This window comes from Neovison vison, chromosome 9, assembly GCF_020171115.1.
Source record: "Neovison vison isolate M4711 chromosome 9, ASM_NN_V1, whole genome shotgun sequence".
NCBI classification, from domain to species: domain Eukaryota; kingdom Metazoa; phylum Chordata; class Mammalia; order Carnivora; family Mustelidae; genus Neogale; species Neogale vison.
Genome location: NC_058099.1, coordinates 47202317 through 47215103, shown reverse-complemented (window position 1 = coordinate 47215103; position 12787 = coordinate 47202317). Strand labels below are relative to the sequence as shown.

Here is a 12787-nt window from a genome sequence, read left to right as displayed (position 1 = left end):
TGAATACTATAGTTCAGAGTCCTACTATAAAGGCCATAATATAGGGCTTCTGTACAGGTATGGGTTTTAAAAAAGTAGGCAAATTTACACTGATTTCACATGGCAGGGATTTGAATTAATAAGTATATTTTTTATTATAATATGTACATTCTTTAAAGTGGAGTTCAGAAATTTCCAGCTAATCTGGATAATTAAAGTCAAATTAAGTAGGCACTTACTGTAAAAGTAAACTAATATGCTTTTAAGGGCATAGTTTCATTTGGCACTTTAACAACAACTGGCAAATACATGCCAACTGAAAGTTCTTAATGTATCTTTACATATACTATTACATCTAGTTTTTATTAGATGAATGCTATAGGCTACAATCTCAGGTTTACAGATGAGGAAATGGAAACATGGAGTATTTAACACTGTGCAACTAGTAAGTAAAGGAAACAATCTAATCCCAGGTCTTGTATTCCAAGGAAGTGACTTTTCTACCACATGCTTTAAGTGATTCCTATGCTTGTGCACAGGTTTCCCATTTATTGCTCTTGAATCAAAGTGGAAATAATGTATACTTTATATATATATATACATATATATAAATTTTAAAGTTGTAAGTGGAGGCATTTGGGGACAAGAAGCAAACCCAGTCCAACTGTACGCAAATTACTAGTGGATGACTTTTAGCAGATCATAAAACAACTTATCTGAACCCCAGTCTCCAGTGTATAAAATGAGAAAATAAAAATCTCTAAAACAGAAGGATAATGTGACAATTGAAGGAGATGATGTGAGTTGATGTGCTCTATTACTGTTAAGCTCTTTATAATTATTTTGAAGGAATAGAGGAAGCAAACCTTTGGAAGAAAGTTTCAATAAACTTCTTTTAAAAATCATATGTTAGATAAAATATATTCAGCTTCAGTTATTCAGCATGTAAACCGAATGGAGTGAAATTCAAGGTGTCCCATGTTCTGTGGACATTTAACAATCATTTCGAAGTTAAAATATACTATTTCTTCCACAGGTAAGAAAGATTTGCATCTGGGGGGAGTCATTGTTCTTTGGATGGCTGCTGTTTCTTTAAATTGGGTGAAAGAGTTGTACGGTTGCTGAGTCAGTTCATCTGGCAGCTTCGAGATTTCAGAGCAAGAAAATGGTGGCATTCAAAAAAAAAAAAAAAAGAGAAAAGAAAAGAAAGCAAAACAGAAGCTTCCCTAATACACCAGGTATGACATTAGACAAAATGTATTTTAGAGGCAGAAAAATTATAATTTGGAAGGCATAACAATTTAGTTTTTCTTATAATGGCTAATGATTTTTTTAGCTTGCATTAGTTACATATATTTCTTCTCTGGTCATTGTGCTGTTACACAGATACAGAGACCCCTAATTTCTGCATCCACAAGTGCTTTATTCTGTTACAGCTACATTTTACTGTGATTTTGCTGTGATCAATAAATGTCATTTAAACCTGTGAAACATCTGTTTTGTTTTTCCTCTCTTACATAATTTTAGGTTGTTGGTTTTACCAGCCTGGTTTCTGTTTGGATAATAAAATGAACTGAAAGAAACCCCTTATATTCTATCTATCTACCTATCCATCTTGAACTACTCAACAATGTAAGCAAGGGTAAGTATGTATAGTGTTTCAAAAAAATAAAATATCATAAATGTTTATGTGGAAATTTTCTGCCTAGGGCTTTAACACACAAGTATAAGTATATCCTACTAATCCTTTGCCCCAGAATATGTTCTGACAGTAAAAATCTGGCATCTAAGAGATAATCTTCCAATTCAGATGATCACATAATAATAAAAAGTCTCCTTTATTTAGGAAATTAGCTCCTTCATTGATTACTCAGGCTCTCAGTATCCTTCCTGGGACTCAAAGTGTGACTTGACCAATTCTAAAATTTAAATCTTACCTAAAAGGCCAGAGCCTTGATTTAAAAATAAATAAGCAAAAATAAGGTTTAAAAAGCAACACTGTCCATATTTGCCAATGATGTTGCAGAAAGGGCACCTGTAACAGACTCCCCCTCAAGTGCTTCTTAAAATGCAGATTCTTGGGTGCCTGGGTACTCAGTGGGTTAAGCCTTTGCCTTGGCTCAGGTCATGTTCTCTGGGTCCTGGGATCCAGATTTCTGGATTTCTGCTAAGTGGGGAGCCTGCTTCTCCCTCTCTCTCTGCCTGCCTCTCATCTGTCAAATACATAAAAATAAAATCTTAAAAAAATAAAATAAAATGCAGATTCTTGAGACTTACATCAAATATGCTATATCAGATTTTCTGGGAGTGAGCCCCAGAAGTGTATATTTTAAACAGCAGTTCAGGTAATGATGCTGTTAATAAGCCTTGCCTTAGTTCCTTGACTTCTCACTAATCTCATGCTTAAATTGAGAAAGTAAAGGGATATTTATTTACACCACTCTGATTGCACAATTTTATTAGTTTCAGTTTGTTTAAGAGATTACATATCTTTGTTCATGTAGTTCTGAACCACTACAAAACCTTTCTTCTTACTGGCTTTAAAACTATTTAAATTCTGAGGTTTGTTTTTGTTTTTGTTTTTTGAGGTGAAGGGAAAAACTATGATCTTGTTGAAGAATTAAGTCACTTGTGATAAAATTTTTATATTTTCTTTTTTATAAAGCCTGCAGTGAGAAGCAAAGATTTTCTTCAATTTTCCTTTCTCTAAAAAACAAATGCTACTGACCCTTAGTAAGTTCAACAATTGTCAACGTAAGTGCTTTTGCTGAATACATTGAAATAGCATGAAGTAGGACCTGGTGAATCTGTGCAGGTCCCGAGTCGGTGGGCATTTTCCAGGCTGGAGGAGAGCCTTATAGAGAGGCCTTCTTTCCCTTACTGAACAAAGCCTTTATTTATTCCCAAGGTTTTCTCCATTCGTTGGCTTACCGTCATAGAAGTTGATCTTGTATTAATACTTTTTTTTTTTTTAACGGAGGGAAAGTTCTCAAACAGGAGGACAGCTGCAGTATGAGAAAAAAACAGTTGAGAGAAGAATTTGAGGCAAATTCTTCATCACTGGAAAAATACTAGGGGTCATTCTCCTTACCGTCTTGTACCGCAGACAGAGTAACAAGAAGAGGGAGTTTTTCAGTACTCTTTGGGCGCCACCTGGCACAGAAGGGATTGGCTGCCGAGAGTTTAGGACATTTTCCCCACGGCGTCTCAGAATCAACCTGACCCACTCCCTGATCTTCCCTTCCAGAAGAAAGGGCTAGCCAGTTCCTAGCTGGAGAGGTGACCAAGAGACATCCTCTGTCCTACCTAGCGCCTCTCCTGGTGCAAGACCAGGAGACCACCTCAGCCTCTGCCTGCCCCCACTTCCTCCTTCACCTAGTGAAGCCCCATTCCCGCTCTACGTGTAATCCCTTGTGTTATAATGACCAAATCCTACTTGAGGAAATATTGGGGTGTGAGACGAGGCCCATGGGCGGCTGTAGAAATAATAGTTCTCATGTAGAAGGGGTGCATTCGCGGAGTGGGGTGATCAGTGGGCTCCGCCTCTCAACTCTTGTTTCGAGGGCCCTACCCCAGCTGCCAATGAAATTTCCGGCATCCGCAGCGTCCCTAGGAATTGAGCGGGTGGGGAGGAGGTAAGGTCCGGGAGGCTGGTTGCAGCCCGGAGGCAGAGGAGGCGAGGTCGCAGCAGCTTCGACTCGAGTCTCGCTTCCTGCTGGCTGGCGGGCCATTTCTCCCCAGCAGGTCCTCGGGAGGCCCGCTGCAACCCTCACCCGGCTCTGGGAGGCGGTGAGCCTCGGCGTGAAGTGGTCGGGAGAGGACTCGTGAGAGGGAGTCCTAGAAGCGGGCTGAAGTATGGGACAGGAGGCCTAACACCCAGGCCCTTGGGAAAAAAGGCACAGCTATGCATCTAACGTCTAGGTAAAAACGAAGCTTGTAAACGGCGTGCGTCAGTCTGAAGCCACAGCTTTGTCTCCAGACTTTACAAGAACCTTCTTACACATGATACTTGCACAACTCAAGTTTCCTTACTGCCTCCCCCAATCTAACGCTAAGCAGGCTCTAGTTCATCTGTGATACACGGATCATTTCAGGCTTTGAAAATGACCTATATATATATATATATTTTTTTTTTTTACTGGTGATGGTCAGGACACTTTGGAAAACTCGAAAAGTATAACGAAGAAATTATAGATTACCATTCCCAGTCCCCTCCCCATCCTAAGGAAAGCACTGTAGCAAAATATTTTCGTACATAAACAGGGTGTGTGTGTGTGAGTGTGTGTGTGTTCCGAGAGAGAAAAAGAAGAAAAGCAAAACTAAGAATTGTTTACTGTTTTGAATCTTGAAAATCACCTACTTTTTAATGCCATCATTTCACAGTCCATTAAACATTCTTCAAAAATGATTGTCCATAATAGTCCAGAGTCTAGAATATTCCAGACCATTATTCCAGTGCTTAGTTTTGTGCCGCAATTTAACATCTTATTGCTAGTATTCAAGGGATTTTAAAATTCTTGCTACTATTTGTCCATCGATCTTTGTCATAATCTTTCTTTTGTTGGATAATACCTACCCAGAGAGTAACTGAATAAAATGTTTGAATTTTTTTCTGATTAAAAATATTTTTTTAAAGTAAACTCTATGCCCTATGTGGAGCTTGAATTTATGGGACCCCAAGATCAAGAGTCCTGTGTCCTTGGGACTGAGCCAATCACAGTGCCTCCAAAAATGTATGGATATTTTAAAAGTTCCCCATACCTACAATAAGACTGTCCTTGCCAGTAGGGTGTTTAACAAGTGCATGAAGCTCATTAGTCAATAAACAGATACAATATTAGTGATCATGATGTGAGAATGAGAATTTTGAAATGTGTAGCTTTTTAAAGAAAAGCTATTCAATACTATAATTTTATATTTAGAAAGTGAAAGTATACCCATTGTTTACATAACTTAAACTGTAGAAATAATAGTTCTCATGTAGAAATAATAGTTCTCATGTAGAAATAATAGTTCTCAAGTTAGATTTTGTAGCAGACAGAAGGATTCTCTGGCCTAAGGTGTTTTAATATGTAGGGGGATGTGAGATTGTTAAGCTTCTCAAAAAGGATGAAAACTAAAAAGAATAAAAATACTGGGTCAAATGTTCAGCCTTATTTAAGAAAGTATTTTTGAGATAGTTTGGATCACTCTACTAACAGGAGTCATTCACATGTTGGAAAAATGGTTTAGCTTAACTCTAGCATAGTCGTTACAAATGATGAACTAACATGTAATTAAAGAGACATATAAAATGTTATGGACATAGACAAAGTTATGTCCTCTCTATCTTAGGATGACAATGGACTTTTTAAAATTCAAGAGTCCCCAAAGAAGTATATGGATATGCAATTTTGGTTACTGAAAGTGTCATTGTTTCTTTAGAACATCATACAACCTGGGGATCATGAACACATTGGGAATAATGGTTTATGCTAGCTGTACAGTGCCTACCTTGAGAGAACTCTATGCTGTTCAAGGTGATTAAAAAAAAACACCCTAAGGGGTCCCAAATAGGAGTAAACAAATAAATACTTCATGCCACAAAAATATGACTGTTTTGTAAACACACCAAGATAGAAGTAACAAATCAATTAATGTAATTCATCAGGCATGTGTGAATAAGAAACTAGTTATATATATTATATATAATATAATTTTATTATATACATTTTCTAGTCACAAAAATAAAAATAAAAAGTCATAATTAACATAGTTGCAGAAACCTTAAAAATAAAAAATAATTACACCTTATATATTTGTATTAATATTAATTCATACAAATAATTTTTAGCATTGTTCTTAAGAAACTGAATGAGTCCCAACGTAATTACCATCCATATATATTTTTAAGTCAGTATAACCAGAGGCATAATATATATTTATTGAAATATATAATCAAACATTTATAATTAATAATTCCATATGTCACATATAGTGTATAATTTCACAAATAAAGTTGGGTAATTGCACAACTTTTTAAAAAAGATTTTATTTATTTATTTGATAGAAAGACAGCGAAGGCAGGAAGACAAGCAAGGGGAGGAGAGACAGAAGTAGCCTTCCCACAAAGCAGGGAAGCCCTGTGTGGGGCTTGATCTGAGGACCCTGGAAACATGACCTGAGCCAAAGGCATATGCCCAACCATCTGAGCCACCCAGGTGCCCTGCACATCTTTTTAAGACATATTCTATTCTAAGTTGCACTCTAAGTTCCAATTTTTGTAAATTGAGGCACCTAACTAAAAATTGGGCCAGATATTTCCTAAAAATTGGGCTTTTTAAATAGCCAATGCATTTTTAAAATAATTTCACATGTTATCCTTGAAAATTGATTTATACTCAAGTAACAAGAAATAAATGGATACTTTCAATGAACCTATTATTTTTCTATTTTTAACATCTCAAAAAAATATAAAATGAATACTGTATCTAACTTAAAGTAGTTCTATTACATTGTGTATTCCTAAAAATAGAAAACACATAACTAAGATTACATAGATTAAAATTTTCTACTTTGTTATTACAGATTTCAAGAAGCAACCTAACAGTTTAAGTAACATAGCTTTAAGTAGAGAGTAAGAGTAACAACTCTGATATTAAAAAAATACGGTGGCTAAACGTTTGCTGGTCAGAATAAAGCACCATAAAACAAACAAACAAACAAACAAAGTCTTGTTAATGTTTTAAAATGAAGTGAAGGGGCATCTGGGTGGCTCAGTGTGTTAAGCCTCTGCCTTCAGCTTAGGTCATGATCTCAGGGTCCTGGGATTGAGCCCCATCAGGCTCTCTGCTCAGCAGGGAGCCTGCTTCCTCCTCTCTCTCTCTGCCTGCCTCTCTGCCTACTTGTGATCTCTCTCTCTGTCAAATAAATAAATAAAATCTTTTAAAAAATAATAAAATGAAGTCCAGCAACATAGCATGTTTTTCAAGCTCCTTTCAAGCTCTTACTAATTCTTAAAAAAACCTGAAGTTTCATAATAATATGAAAAAGAAAGTATTTACTCTATAAGTTGTTTGTAAATGTTCTAAAAGATTTATTTTTAAGTAATTTTTACACAAACATGGGGCTCGAACTTACAACCCCCAGATCAAGAGTTGCCTGCTCTATGGACAGAGCCAGCCACGTGCCCCTGCTTGGAAATTTTTGTAAATTGAGGCACCTAACTAAACACCCCCCAGTTTTAAGCTTTACATTTACATGACAAAGGCCTATTAACGTTACAATAAAAAAATAATTCCCCTTCCCCTGGCCTTTGTTTTTTCAAAACATCTATTCCCGGGAAAATGGATGCCCCAAGTAAGGTCACAAAAATGAAACCTCATTAAGCTGCTTTTAGATTTATATCCAGATTCTAACTAAGAGTCTGGATATTGTAGCAATATGTATTTTCAATTATTCTGGTCATAGGAAATTACACGGAGTAAAGATTTGTCTATGTGAGGACAAAACTACCTAGGATTTTGTTTTTCAAGAAGTAGGCCTCATTTTTAAAAAAGTGTTAATTGTGGCCTGAGATGATTAAAACGTGATGGGTTGTGATTTCTCGTGTTCACCACTGCAGGTCTATTTTTTGCTAAACATTTTGCTAAATATCATCCCAAGCAGTCTGAATATGTTAGGGCTCCAAATATGATCTCCACCTTACTACCAAAGCCCAACTCTCTACTGACCTCAAAGGCAAGTGTTTGCTCCTCCGATCAGTGTTGCTATTTAGGGAAGTCAAACCATGTGCGACCCCCCCCCCCCAAAAAAACATCCTCCATCTACTGTAAGCCGAGAGGGTTAACCTGGCTGGGGAGTAAACAGGTGGCCCCCATAAAACCGAGACCGTTAGTAATACTTTCCTCTAGGGCGAAGTAAAGCGCCCTAGAAATACATCTTCAGTGTGTGTGTGTGTGTGTGTGTGTGTGTACTGACTCCCACCCAGGAAATTCAGGAGTGCCTGACTTCTAGGGTGGAATAGAATCTCCCGGTTCTCCCCGGAGTTTTCATGGGATTGAGGAGGCGTGTGAAGGGGGCTCTGGGCTCAATATACCGGGAGCCATACACCCCTAAGTAACTATAACTGTAACTGTAAATGGAGAAAGAGGGGAGAGAGCTTCCACCCCTAAAAACCTCCTCCTCCTATCCTGGTCCGGAAGATGGTTTATCTGTATTAAATCATAACAAACAAATCCTTCCAAGGGCCGACTGCGCCCGGGACTTTTCGAGGCCTTTCTTACCTGCTCTTCCAGGATGCGGCTGCTGCGCTCGGCGACGGCTCCTCACTAGCTTTAACACCAGGGCCGCAGCGGCCCGCACACCCGGCTCTGCCCACTCACCCGCTGGCCGCGTGATCCGCACCACGAAAGCCCTCACTCGCGGCGGGCCACCAGCGCGCCGAATCCGCACTGTGATCAAAAACGCGCGCACCATACTCTCGCTGCCGCCACCTCCGCTGTGCTCCGCGACAGCTGCGCCGCCTTTTGGCATCAGAGGTAGGCAGAGCCGCGTCCGCCCCCCGATCGCCTACGGGACCCACGCACCGCCCCCCGCCCCTCCCCGCCCCGCAGGCGCGCCCCCGCGTTCCCTGCGCGCCCTCGCGCGCCCCCCGACCTCCCCCGGGCTCAGAACCGTTCTGTGCCCGGCGCGCGCGGGAAAAGCCGGCGGTGGAGCCCGAGGGCTGCGCGCGCGCGGGCCGCAAGCACCCAAGGCTCGCCTCCCCTCCTCCTCCTCTTTCCCGCCCGATCCGCGCTCTCCCCCACCTTCCCACCCTCCGCGCCGGCGCCCCACGAGGTGACAGCTCAAGGGCCTGTCGCCAGAACCCATCTCCAGGCCCCCGCCCCCTCGCAACATTTGTCACCTGACATGGTCGTAAGCAGGAACCACCGCGACGCGGCGGCTCCCAGTCCTGCTCGCGCCCCGGTTCCCCTACCCGCCTTCTTTTATCCCTCGCGCCCCTGGCTAAGGCTCTTCCATCTCTCCAAACCGGATTACTTAAAAGAGAAAAAGAAAGGAAAAGCAAGGTCATCTCCGCGCCGCATCAGCCATTCAGGAGGCTGGATGTTGGTTTTGAAAGAAATGGCGCTAAGCTCCACTTCTACATTTGGGAAACGAGCGAAATTAAAGGAAACCGCTGCCTGCAGCCGAAGCGACATCTGGACACTGAGTGGCGCTGGCGCCGCGGGAGCAAGCGGGCCGGGCGCCCCACCAGGTAGGTGGAGCCGAACCCCAACGCCGGGGTCCCTGCTGGGTCGGGGGCGCCCCTTCCACTCTCTGCTCCCCGCGTCGCCGAGGGCGCGGGGCTGGGCGGAGAAGCCAGGCAGTTTTTATTTTCGGTTTTAACCTTAGACAACAGCGCAACATCAGAACGCTTCTTCCTCTTTCCTCCGCCCGCGGCACTCCCCTCCCCCACGGGCTGCTCCCCGCTTTTCCCGGTTTCCCCGCAGTCCCGGTTTCCCGGCCGGCGGCCCTCCTCCTCCTCCGCCATCCTCCCGGCGCTCCGACTCCGTTCGCTTTCGCCGCCAGACTCCTCAGCGTGGTCGCTCCCCCCGCTCCTCCCCTGCTCCGCCGCCGCCTCTCGTCTTCCAGAGCGCGGATTATTTACTGCCCGCCACCGTCTCTCCTCCTCCTCCCCCTTCCCCGCCGTGGTCCACTCTGCACAGGAAAAGCGGGGGAAGGAAAGGAAGCGGCAGCATAAAGGAGGGGTGAGTCGAGGATACAGAGGCGGCCTGAGGACGCGGAGCTCAGCTCCCGAGCGCAGTGCGGCAGGTCCCCGGCTGCCGGGCTGGATGGAGCTCGGACGCGGGCTCGCTGGCTCCCCGAAGGCGGGAGGTCGAGCGCAGGACGCGGCTTTCAGGCGGGCGGCGCTGACCCGGTGCCCCAACCTCCCCGGCCTGCAGTCAGTCGCGATCGATCTAGAGCGTCGCTGGCTGCCGGCGCGGCCTGGCCGGCTGGGCGTGTGGCAGAGGATGTGGGACTAGCTAGGCCCAGCCTTCGCGGAACCTTAACGGTGGCCTGCCGCGCTGCGGCGTCTACTTGTGCCCGGGCCTGGTGGCTGAGTTGCAGACGAGGACCCGCAGCGCCAGAGCAGACAGGGCCTTGGGGATCAGGTGCCAAGCCCCGCGGTACGTGAAGAAAGGGAGGTTTGCGTTGCCCGAGCCGCCGCACACTCCCGAGAGGCCGGGTCTGGCGACAGGCTTCTTCCCGTTCCCCATCCCTCCCCACATCGCAGGACTTAGCCGACGATCAGGCCGGCTGGACGAAGTGAGACTTAGGTACAGTTTTAAATAGCTGTTCTAAATGTCTAGATCTTACAAACGCACCTCTCCGCTCTTCTATAGGATTCACTCGGGATTTCCCGAACACCGTGCTCCTTGCTGGGGCTACTCGGCCCTCCTGGGTCCGGAGTGAACCCCCTCTCTCGCTCTTCATAAGGCTAGCTCTTTCTCCTTCAGATCTCTTCTCAAGTTTCCCTGCTTCGAGACTCTCCCTCTATCAGGGCCCATATTATCATCATGGGTTTTGTTTTTCCTGTATTTAGTGGACAGAAATTATCCTATGTAATTGTTTACTTGTTTGTGGTTTTGTCTCCTACAGTAGTCTGTAAACTCCATAGGAAGCAAATCCTGCGCTCTTGCGCCACACCGACGACCCTACCCCCCAAAATACTCTGAATACCCCCCAAATATACCAAATATACCAAAAAATACGCCCCCCAAAATACTTAAGAGGAGAGATGAATTAGTAAAAATATACAATCATAGTGAGGGGATTTTATTTTATGGCCCAGAGAAGGGGCACTTTAGAGGGTGGGTAGTTCAGAGAAAGCATCTTAGAGGAAAAATGCTCCCCTGTTCCAGCCCAGCCCTGTTCCAGTTCCAGGTAGGACTGGAACAGGGGAGCATTGGGAAGGAACTCCCAAGGTTGAAGGAACCTTGGAGAAGTGAAAGAATGAGGGTTTCCAGGCAGGGGATTATCTGTGGCAGTAAACCATGGAAGAAGACATGTGTTGCACATCTCTTGAAACTATTAGTGTTCTCCAGAGAAACATAACCAATAGGATGGGTGTGCGTGTGCCTGTGTGTATGATTTATTCTAAGGAACTAGCAAACCTGTTTATAGGGGCTGGCAAGTCTGAAATCTGCAGGGCAGGCTGGTGAGGCAGGAGACCCAGGGAGGAGCTGAGGCAGTTTTGAGTCAAGCCGCCTGGAGAAAGAATTGTTTCTTCTTTGGAAAGCCTGTCTTTTCACTCAAGGCCTTGGTCAGTTCTGCACACATTATGGAGGGTAATCTGCCTTCTTCAAAGTCTATGGATTTAAATGTCAATTATACCTAAAAAGTACCTTCCCAGCAACATCTTGACTGGTGTTTGACAAAACAGCTGGTACTGTAACCTAGCCCAGGTGACACCTGAATATTAAATATCATATAATCCCATTATGTCTGTGGGGGCTGCTGACAAGTTTAAATTCAGGAATCTGTCTGTATTGATTGGGCCTGTATAACTTTGAAAAGAAATTATGTTATGTTAGTCCCCATACAGTACATCGTTAGTTTTTGATGTAGTGTTCCATGATTCATTGTTTGCTATAAGGCCCAGTGCTCCATGCGATCCGTGCCCTCCTTAATACCCATCACCAGGCTCACTCACCCCCCGACCCCCTCCCTTCTAAAACCCTCATTTTGTCTCCCAGAGACCATAGTCTCTTATGGTTCCTCTCCCACTCCGATTTCTCCTCCTTCATTTTCCCCTCCCTTCTCCTGATGTCCTCCGTGTTATTCCTTATGCTCCTCAAATAAGTGAAATCATATAATTGACTTTGTCTGTTTGACTTATTTCTCTTAGCATAATCTCCTCCAGTCCCATGTTGATGCAAAGCCTGTAGCCCTATCATCTCCACCCAGACTTGTTCTGGGCATAGGGAAGTTGCCCACTTCAGAGGAATGCCGTTTGAGTAAGAGCATTAAGTAAGGTCATTATAATAAGCTCCACGTTCAATGAATATAAGTTTTAAAATTTAAACTTACATTCCATCTTGATTTTCCCCTGCTGCCCAACACCTGTGTTTTGTAAGTTGTGGAATGCAGGGGCAATTCTCTGCAGTTTTAATAGTAGACTAAGGAGAATACAATTATGAAGATGAATCTTTAGCAAAACAACCAATTTGTGGCATTACAAAGACTTTTGGAATTCCAAATGACTTTTGGCTGTGTGCTCTTCAAAAAATGTAGGATCAAGGACTGAGCATTAGTATGTACACACACTTTTACCAGTATTACTTATTGTATCCTCACAGTGGCCCTTTGAATTTGGGATTACTACTTCCATTTTACAGGTGAGAAAACTGAGGCCCAGAGGGGCTCAAATCTTGGACAGTCTATGGCCAGCAAGTGCTAGGGCTGGAATCATCAAGAAGGTTTTTGGACTACACGCCTTGTGTTCTTTCTGTTGTACTAAAGGCTGGAGTCAATAGGGACTGAGCTATCAGTGGGTCCTTTGTGCAAATAGAGAATCACTGAATGTGATTGATTTTCTTTGCTCTTTTCCTTTGGCCTAAAAAATGGATCTTTCTTAGTTTTTTTCTTATTCATAAGTTTAAGGCATAGATCTTAGTTTTTTTTAATGGAGGAAAATTATTTTCTATTTTGGATCAGCAAATTCATCCCACAGGCAGAGATAGAAGAGGATATTTTACTTAATGTGACTTGTTTTGTACCACTTGCCTCCCCTTTGCATCGTGTACAGTATATTAATTTCTTCTCTCAGGTAACTCCTGATGATCAG

General features: G+C 43.3%; 1 protein-coding gene across 3 annotated transcripts in view; it reads right to left on the bottom strand.

Annotated features, from left to right (window-relative positions):
* The window catches only part of LOC122917560 (cyclin-dependent kinase inhibitor 2A-like), a 28134-nt gene extending 19609 nt beyond the window's left edge, over nt 1–8525 (bottom strand). Inside the window, exon 1 of one of the 3 annotated variants that reach the window (XM_044265581.1) lies at nt 8244–8525. In XM_044265581.1, the coding sequence (XP_044121516.1) occupies nt 8244–8493 (250 nt within the window). In that variant the 5' untranslated portion in view covers nt 8494–8525. The remainder of the gene's footprint in view (nt 1–8243) is intronic. The other 2 variants (XM_044265583.1, XM_044265582.1) reach the window with 2 other exon arrangements.
* Between the last annotated feature and the right edge of the window lie 4262 nt (nt 8526–12787).